The following is a 9,705-nucleotide window of genomic DNA, read 5'->3' on the forward strand; positions in this document are numbered from 1 at the left end:
GAGTTTAGCTATTATTTACATTCTAGCTGTTTTGGCGAATCTAGGCTTTTGAAAATGTTTTTAAGGCTGTTTTGGGGTTTAGCTAATATTTACATGCTAGCTGTTTTGGCTAATTTAGGATTTTGTTTTCTTCAGTTTTTTAGGCTATTTTGAAGTCTAGCTAATATTTCAGCTACATGCTAGCTGTTGTGGCTAATCTAGGCTTTTGAAAACGTTTTTAAGGCTATTTTGGAGCTTAGCTAATATTTACATGCTAGCTATTTTGGAGTTTAGCTGATATTTACATGCTAGCTGTTTTGCCGAATCTAGGCTTTTTTAAACGTTTTTAAGGCTGTTTTGGAGTTTAGCTGATATTTACAGGCTAGCTGTTTTGCCGAATCTAGGCTTTTTTAAACGTTTTTAAGGCTGTTTTGGAGTTTAGCTAATATTTACATGCTAGCTGTTTTGGCTAATTTAGGATTTTTTTCAGTTTTTTAGGCTATTTTGAAGTCTAGCTAATATTTCAGGTACATGCTAGCTGTTTTGGCTAACCAAAGTATTTTTTCTACGTTTTTTTAAACGTATTTGGCATTTAGCTAATATTTTAGCTGGCTATCAAGTTCAGTGTTTTCAGCTATCAGCTTCAGCGGTTTTAGCTATCAATTTCAGTGTTTTCATCATAACACAATTAAAATCTCCACCAAGAAGTAGAATTCCGTCACTCCCTTTGGACCACTTTGTTCAAAATATTGAGTATAAAATAAAATTGTGTATTAAAATAACCTATTTTTCCCCTGGAGGGATGAAAAGAACAAAACACCTGATCTGCCCATGACTTTTTCAACTTTTCAAGCACAGTATCTGATAGATAAGTGTCCCGTAGGTGTGCGACATGGCAGATACGTTTTTTTATTTGGCCTAAGGAATAAAGATTTGTTCACTTATATTTGGCACCTGTCAAACTTTTACATGAAACTCACCTTTCTGCTGCCATGTGACCTGATTTAAAATCATGAATTATATCCTTTGATCTGTCACTCTTCAAGGAAATACAGCTGGGTCCAGATGTAGAGCAAATTCTGCGTTTGGCATAGTTCCTGTTGGAAAAATATTGATTAAAAAATAAAAAATAGTGCATCTTGCAATACAGGGCCCATTTATAAAAGCGAAACACTAATGGCATCTTTGAACTCAAGATATTCCTATACATAGAAAAAAGGAAGAAAGGCAAGGGATGTTAGAACGTACATTTTTCATTCTTTCCATGTGCCATCTGCTGTAATAAAGGCCCCAATCACTGGTTAAAACACAGCAGTGGTTTTCTCCAGCCGGTGTTTGAACTAGATGAAACTCCCTCTTCAATGTGATCAACCTCGGTCACAACGTGCTTCCTCTTCAGGTGTTCCTCCATCGCCATGGAACATAATTTTTCTGCCTTACAGATATTGCATTGGACACTTTTTCCTTTTATTTTTTTATGTTTCCCACATTTTCAAGCTCTGTTGGCGTGTTGTCATGGTAGTCTGTCCTTCTCAGAACTTTCTGTGACATCACTACTGACCAGATTAGCTAAAAAAAAATGGCGCACGCTGGAGTTTTGAGATAGAAACAAGGAAAACGAGCAAATTAGTTGTCAATCATTTTAATTTTAATAGTAGACATAGTTGCGACTAATCGTTGCAATCCGAATGACAACACTTTGAGTGCTATTTCTGTGTCTCTGTGACCCAGTTTGACGACTTGTTCTCTCGCATTTGTCCAAGAAGGGAAAAAGTAAAAATGGGGGCCATTTTATTATTGCCTTGATCCAAATGTAAAGATAAAATAGCCAATCGAACATCCTCTGATAGATACGTCACAGCGCTGAGCTGAGAGGAGCGCAACTAACTGCGCACATTAAGCCGGTCAGCAGAGCCCTTAGGAGCGTTTATTGAGACTCCGGCCCGGGCCACAGTGTCTTCCATGAGCATGCGGGTCTCGAACCCCGCCCACACATCAGGGCCCGCCGTCGCTCAGCTCACAGTTTACAGCAGAAACTCGATTATCACTGTTTTCATAATAAACGGCGCATCTGCTCTAATTATGTATTACTACAACAATAATGTTACGTATGATTATCCTACAATTCGTAGACGTAAATGAGCCCATCAACCTCGAAAAAGTTTACAATTACTAGAGAAGCAAGAAGGGAAAACGGCAAAATCAGGTCAAATTAAGTCCCCTAGCGGTAGACTGGGGTCATTTATGAGTAGTACAAGTGATTTGATGATCAAGCTACATACTATATAGATGGAACTCACCGTTCTGCAGCGACACACTCTGATCTAAAATCAACTTCAGCATCCTTTGACTTGTCACTCCTCAGAGAAACACAGCTGGGTCCAGATCCGGATGCAGATTCTGGTTCAGGATCAGGTGCTCGTCTTTTCCTGTAGACATTGACGAAGTTGCTGATGCGAGTTTTGACACAAAAGCAGAGTCACACACGGTTAGAAGTCTCACCTCTGAGCTTCACTCTGAACCTCATCAACCTCACACGGCGGGTTTTCTGGGTTGGAGGCTTCATCTTCGTTCTCACCTTGATCCATTCAGATAATGTTTCAGCTTCACCTGCAGAGGAGACACAAGTCATCCATGACCACTAATCAAATGGTTTACAGAGGCCTCTGATTGGTCAGTTTATAACTTCAATAACTTGCAATAAAGAAGAAATATCATGGAAGAAAAGCAAGATTTTTTAAGAAAGGTATCAGAGCAAGAATGGTTATTCTGACAAATACAACGACTGCGTAATAACTATATATTTCTCAATAGACCCTTTTCACGGTGACGTCACACAAAATGGCAACAGGGATGTGAACGTGATACGCAACTTCGGGTTAAAGGATTTAGACTGAAAAAAAACAAAGAACTGAATGCTGTTTAACCCAATTTTACATAAATAATAAAAGGTAACATTACCAATTTCAACAGAAAAATGTACAATAATTCTTTTATAAATATTTTTATTGTCCCAAAGATGCTATAAGGAAAAGCAAAGGGGACTGATGTTAGAACCACAGCTGAGCTAACAGCAGGTCACTGACCGCAGTAGAAAACATTACAACAGTTATAAGTTTGACTTTAATGTCAGACACGCTGGAATTGTCTGACTTTTGCTCTGTTTACAAGGTATATGTGAGCATGGAAATTTAGCCAACTTTTAACTGGTCAGAATAGATCATGTGAAGCCCCACATCTCATAGCCAAAGCTAATGCTAGCGTTAGCATTAGCATAGATTAAAAGAATAAAATCACAATTACCTTCATAAACAAACAAGCAGCATTCAATAAGATACCTGTAACCTTCGTCTAACTATGACCAGGTTGTCAGAGTAAATAATCCATGACTCGTGTTAAATATAATCCATAGGAATTTGGGGACGTAGCTGCAGTAGTGCTCCCACAATTATTTTAATAGTCGACTAATCACCGATTATTTTTTCCGATTAGTCAACTAATTGGGTCAAGCATAAAGTGGATGTAAAACACACATCTTAACCAACATTAGCTTTAAACTAGATATATAGCATTACCTGTGATAATGCTAGTGTGAATGCTGTTAGCTGAATTTGGCCGCTGAAGATCTTAGTGACAATAGCTGAAGATTCTAAAACTGATAGCTGAAAACCCTGAAGCTGATAGCCAGCAAAAATAGTAGTTAAATGTCAAATTAGCCTAAAAAAATGGGAAAAGGGCCTAACTTAGCCAAAACAGCTAGCATGCAGCTGAAATATTAGCTTAAGTTTAAAATAGGTTAAAAAAATTAACAGCTCAAGTTAGCCAAAATAGCTAACAGGCAGCTGAAATATTAACTGAACTCCAAAATATCCTAAAAAAAAACTGAAAATAGCCTAAATTAACCAAAACAGCGAGCATGCAGCTGAAATATTAACTTTTGTCCAAAATAGGTTAAAAGAAATGAAAAGCCCAAGTTAGCCAAAAATAGCTAGCAGACAGTGGAAATATTAAATGAACTCCAAAATAGCCTAAAAAACTGAAAATAGCCTAAATTAGCCAAAACAGCTAGCATGTAGCTGAAATATTAGCTAAACTCCAAAATAGCCTAATAAATTAGTCCAACAAGCTAACAGAATGCCACTATCACTTTCAACTTTATTAAAATCTGACTCCACATAATATAAAGTAACGACTAATCGACTATTAAATTAGTCGTCGACTATTTTAACAGTCGATTTGTCGACTAATCATGGCAGCCCTACTGAGCTGGCATTCTTTCTTTTTGATTTGTGAACGATTTAACAGGGGAAAATGAATGAAACCACGTAGGACATTTATAAAATAAATATTATACAAATTTTGGTTACAACTGGTTAGGTTACTTTTTATTAACTACATAAAATTGCTTTAAATAGTGTTCAGATGTCAGCTTCGCAGTCCTAAATAATATAAACAGGAAGCCACTCTGGACTCGACCGGCGACATGTGACGTCACATGAAAAGGATCGTCCAGGTACTTCCTGTTTAGAACGTGTTGACTGTATACAGTCAATGACGTGAGGTGGGATTTTACAGTCTCTGCTCCTTCGTTAAGTTAAAAAGAATAAAATGTTAATTTCTGGAGAATTCAACCATAACACGAGACAACAAGAGATTTAGATGTAGCCTAATTACATTTTAGACACAGATTTCACGGAAAAAGTCGGTTTATAACACGTGTCCAAATCGAAAGTAAAATCCTTCTAATATCAATACGAACACCATAGCAGTTACTGTCTAATTGTGTGATTACTTCGCACACTCCTTCGGGTGTAACATTTCTTTTTCCTGATATCTTAACAGAAAAATCTTTCTCTTACCTGAGGAATCACAGTTTTAACCTGGTTGAAGCTGCAGCTCTTGGTCGAATTTGCTCCCAGGTTTATGTGAACATCCTGCTTCGTTCGTTCTAATCGTTTAACCGTTTTGTTGACCCCCTTTTTGAGGGCCTAGATGAGAATTTCCTTGTCACTCAAAGAGGAAAACACCTTAATCCATATGAATCTGCAAGCTCGAACGACACACGGTACCTGCACCGATATACCGGTGATAAAGATCAGCCGCATTCAGAATCAAAACAGCGCGTTCAGGACTGCAGCGCCCCTTCAGGCTGGAGGATGAACAGCACCTTCAGGACGATTTCAGGACAGGTGCTGCTTATCGATTTTTTTCTACGAAAAATGTTACTAATGTTGATAGTTTGGTATGTTTCATACACTTTTAACGTATTGGTTATGACTGAATATTTCTAATCTCTTTCTTACTGATGAAATACAATTATTTTTAACCCTTTAGGTGCCATTTTTTTGTGTGGAAATATAATCCAGTAGAGGCTTGAAACATTAGCCTGGAGAACACAAAACTGATTTCTCTTTTTTATTTATACAACTGCTGTTAGATAGTTAAGTCTGGTATTTTCTATCTCCTGAATCTGAAGAAAGAGAACCTGAAATGACGATGCAGAATTGCTACTTTGGTGATTCATGGATTAATATGAAATAGCCTTGACTTTTTTTCCTATTCTGAAGCACAAATTTAACACATTTTCCACATTTTTCACAATAAAATATAATAAAATGAGACACACCAGAAAACCAAATTCAAATCCAAAACATATAATTAAGCTGGATCTGCTGAGGTGGTAGAATAACTTTTATATAAGAATAAGTTACATTAAGCTTAAACAAAACTGGTAACACCTGACAGCTGGTTTCTGTACGATGAATCATAGCTATAAATAGGAAAAATATATTAGAGCAATTTTTCAAATTAAACCTTATACGATTAAAACACATGTTACAGAGTCTCTCTGCTTTTTCCAATTCTATACCAATCCTCCTGTCAAATTCATCGACTTTACTAAAAATAAATATTTTGCCCTTGAAAATGTTTTGTGACAATTGCCATTTAAAAAAGTATAAGTTGAAGATAAATTTGAACCTTTAATAATCTTATTGGTTGGAAATACTTTATAGAACAAAATGAGCATTGGTCAGTGCTGCATTATTCAACACACTGTTTTATTTCTGGAAGAGATTTCCTCTTTTGAATTGTTGTATCCAGCTGGAAAAAAGATACACAAGTCAAATGTACAATTGTAGTATCAAGAGTAATTTATTTCTGAACAATACGGCTAAATATTATCATGAGAAGTAATATTATTGGCCCATAGCAATGAATCAAGTTTGTTTATTACACTACAAAATGGTAAAATATGTATCAGTACATATTTGGCATTGCTGAGTAAACATTTTGTTTTGTTATACATGTAAACCATATTTGGGTTATAATGATACAATGTTAATGAACTACACAAAAGAAAATTAAAACGCTAAATTATGTAATGCTAATAAAAAAATCATGAATTTTAGGTTTGTTAAAACAACATTTATCTGGATAAAACCTAACCTAAGCTAAGCTAAGCTAACATAAGCTAAGCTAACCTAACCTAAGCTACGCTAACGTAAGCTAAGCTAACCTAACGTAAGCTTAGCTAAACTAACATAAGCTAAGCTAACCTAAGCTAAGCTAACGTAAGCTAAGCTAACCTAACGTAAACTAAGCTAAACTAACATAAAATAAGCTAATCTGACGTAAGCTAAGCTAACCTAACGTGAGCTAAGCTAAACTTACATAAGGTAAGTTAACCTAACGTAAGCTAAGATAAGCTAACATAAGCTAAGTTAAGCAACATATAGATATCAGTGTTTTTGTTTCTGTAAAAGACAGAAATTTAATGGTAATTTACTTTTTGGATTTTAAGATTTATGTGATAAATGACCTAGTTGTTTATGTTCATTTCACGCTTCTATATATTTTTTTACTCCTACTACTTGCGTGTGCGATGAGCCTCGTAAGGTTATAACTCCACCACACAGTGAGAGTGTTTGAAACTCTCAACTCTCTGGGTAAAGTCATCTTTCTCTTGTTTTCAGGGCTGATGATTAGAAGTATACTGGATTTATTTATTAATCTATTCATATTTTAAATGTAGCACCACAGTCCTCCAGGGGGAAGCAAAGTATAGAGAATGTAACTGCAGCTGAATCTTCAAGAGAAATTCAACTTTAAGCAAATATATATAAAGTTCATCCTGCAAAATGTAAGATTGGTGTTTTTAGTTGGTCTCATTGATCACATAGGCTGACAAAGTTTTAATATTTGTCAAAGTTTATCTCAAGATTCCTAATGACTGTCTGAACGGTTCTGGTTTAGCAGATCCCCTGCACTGTTATTGACACTTTTCTTTATAACACATGACTGCATTCTTGTATTTAGTCTGGAGTTTACCCAGAAATCCCAAGTATGATTTACTCCTTATCAAAGGCTGGAATGTTCATCTGAAGTTTTCGGTTAGTTTCTTATCTGATAAACCAGCAGCAACATCTACAGTAGAGTTAATAGAGCATTTTTTGGCAGGAGCTACAAAGAACTTCAAAAGTGTATATATTTTAAGGAACACAACAATTTTAGAGACTTTGAAAGGCCCTGTACTATGATTTTCTTAAGTCTTTCAGAGTAAACTATATCCATATGTATGACCTCGTTTAACCTTTGGTACACTAAAAAATAAATTATTTAGGAAATATGAGTCATTTTCATGATTTTATTAAAAAAGTAAGACAACTCGATCTCCGCCTTTTGCTGCTTTGTGGGTACCGCCCATTTCATGACATCATCCTACAGCCAATCTTGTGTCTGGGTTTCGCCCATATACTGCGTTTTTTGGCAAAGATAGATGTGCATATTGTATGTTTGCATTTAGTGGCCCCGAGGCTGAGCTAGCAGAGTGGTGAAAATAGCAGCCGAGTCTAGCAGTGGCTAAGCACTGCTAGCTGAGCGTGAAGCTAACGGTTGAGCACTGCTAGCTGAGTGGGAAGCTAACGGTTGAGCACTGCTAGCTGAGCGTGAAGCTAACAGTTGAGCACTGCTAGCTGAGTGGGAAGCTAACGGTTGAGCACTGCTAGCTGAGTGGGAAGCTAACGGTTGAGCACTGCTAGCTGAGAGGTAAAATAGCAGCTGAGCACTGCAAGCTGAGCAGTGAGTACCGCTATCTGAGTGGGAAGCTAGTGGCTGTACACCACTAGCTGAGAGGGAAGCTCGCGGCTGAGCATCTTTAGTTGGGTGGCAAAGCTAGTGGCTGAGCACAGCTAGCTGAGTAGAGAAATTGAGTGGGGAGCCAGGAGCGTTAACTCTTCCTGGATGGGGCTGTTCTAACTTTGTGATGTCACAATGTGAGGACCCGCTCTTTATCGTAAGTTAAGAGGGGCTGATACTCAGAGCACAGGTATTTAGCGTAATACTCAGAAATACATGAATGCACTGAAAATACAGCTTTGGGTTTTTTCATAGTGAGGAATGAAGATTATATAACACTTAAAAGCTCTAAAAGTAGATTTTGCATGGTATAGGAACTTTAAGTTTGTCAGCAATGCTTCCTATTCCCTTTTAGGATAAATTACACCATGTGTTAAATAGGAGCATCCTGTTGAAATTAAAATGTTAAAAAGCCAAATTTTCTATAATTATGACTAAAGCCTGATTAAGAGAGAATATTGGTTATATTAAAAAAAGCACACACTATTTTATATACTTTAAATACCTAAGATACCAGTATGTGATTTACACTCATTCTAATGGTAAACATTTTTAACAGTAGATCAGATCATCATATCATCATTATCGACACGTGTACATTCTGGAGGAGAAGCTTTTTTTTAAATGAGTTTAATGTTAATAGTTGAAAAAAATATATTACTTTTAACAAATCAAGACTTAAATGAGTTAAAAAGGAAGGATAAGAAGGCATCAGCTCCTCCGGTGTTTCCAGGTGACACACAGACGTCAAATTCATATTTAGTTGTTTCACTAAAACAGCAGGAATGAGGTCAGAAGACTGGAATGCCAAACAGCTCCTCTGACACACATAGACGCAAGCTGGTATCTGAGCACAGCCTTGAAGATAGAACACCACACTCTGTGCACAATGAAAAATGCTTCGATAAGCCACTATAGGCAGCAGCGTGGACTTGAACGGGCCGAACCACGATGTAGAGACAAACCGTCTGCTCTGGCCTGGATAGATAGCAGACTTCTGTCCTCCACGGCATCTTTGGATGAAGCTAGCAGGGTTTGGACCACTTCCGCCATAGAGGTATGTGATTCCAAAAGTGTCAAAAATAGGATGAAGTTCATCCCGAACAATTGTTTGATTCTTGACGGATGACGACCGGATCTTAAACTGTTTTCTGAGCAGGTTTTTATCTTTTCTCTTGATGACACTCCAATGGAAATACTTATTTATTTACTTGGGGAATCTTTATTTAACTGGAAATAAATGTTTATTAATTTTAAAATAAAGTAAAGTTAAACCATCAACTTGTAAAAGATCAGAAATTTCTTCTATAATTTGTTTTAATAAACTGAGATTATGTTTAAAAAAAGGGTTTTGAGCAGAACATTATTAAAATATCTAAGTTTTTTAGTTCTGTGAAAGATTTTTACAAAACAACAATAATACAAGTATTTTATAGTCTTCACAGGGATAGTTGTTCCAAAGTTGATTCATACTAAAATACTTAATCCCAGGATTCACTAATGCAGATCACAGTAAATCACGTCAAAATCCTTTTTTTAATTTCTAAACGTCTAAACCAAAAATAAAAACTATCAGCATTTTCTATTTTT

General features: G+C 36.4%; 1 protein-coding gene across 2 annotated transcripts in view; it reads right to left on the bottom strand.

Annotated features, from left to right (window-relative positions):
- LOC112156746 (NLR family CARD domain-containing protein 3) overlaps positions 1 to 5,082 on the bottom strand; it is a 34,958-nt gene extending 29,876 nt beyond the window's left edge. For both annotated transcript variants that reach the window (XM_036214627.1, XM_024289073.2), the window contains exons 1-4: positions 4,839 to 5,082; positions 2,482 to 2,589; positions 2,280 to 2,408; positions 960 to 1,076 (exon numbers count right to left, since the gene is read on the bottom strand). In XM_036214627.1, the coding sequence (XP_036070520.1) occupies positions 960 to 1,076; positions 2,280 to 2,408; positions 2,482 to 2,567 (332 nt within the window). In that variant the 5' untranslated portion in view covers positions 2,568 to 2,589; positions 4,839 to 5,082. The remainder of the gene's footprint in view (positions 1 to 959; positions 1,077 to 2,279; positions 2,409 to 2,481; positions 2,590 to 4,838) is intronic.
- Positions 5,083 to 9,705: the final 4,623 nt, after the last annotated feature.

The sequence above is a fragment of the Oryzias melastigma genome, linkage group LG2, assembly GCF_002922805.2.
Source record: "Oryzias melastigma strain HK-1 linkage group LG2, ASM292280v2, whole genome shotgun sequence".
Taxonomy (NCBI): Eukaryota; Metazoa; Chordata; class Actinopteri; order Beloniformes; family Adrianichthyidae; genus Oryzias; species Oryzias melastigma.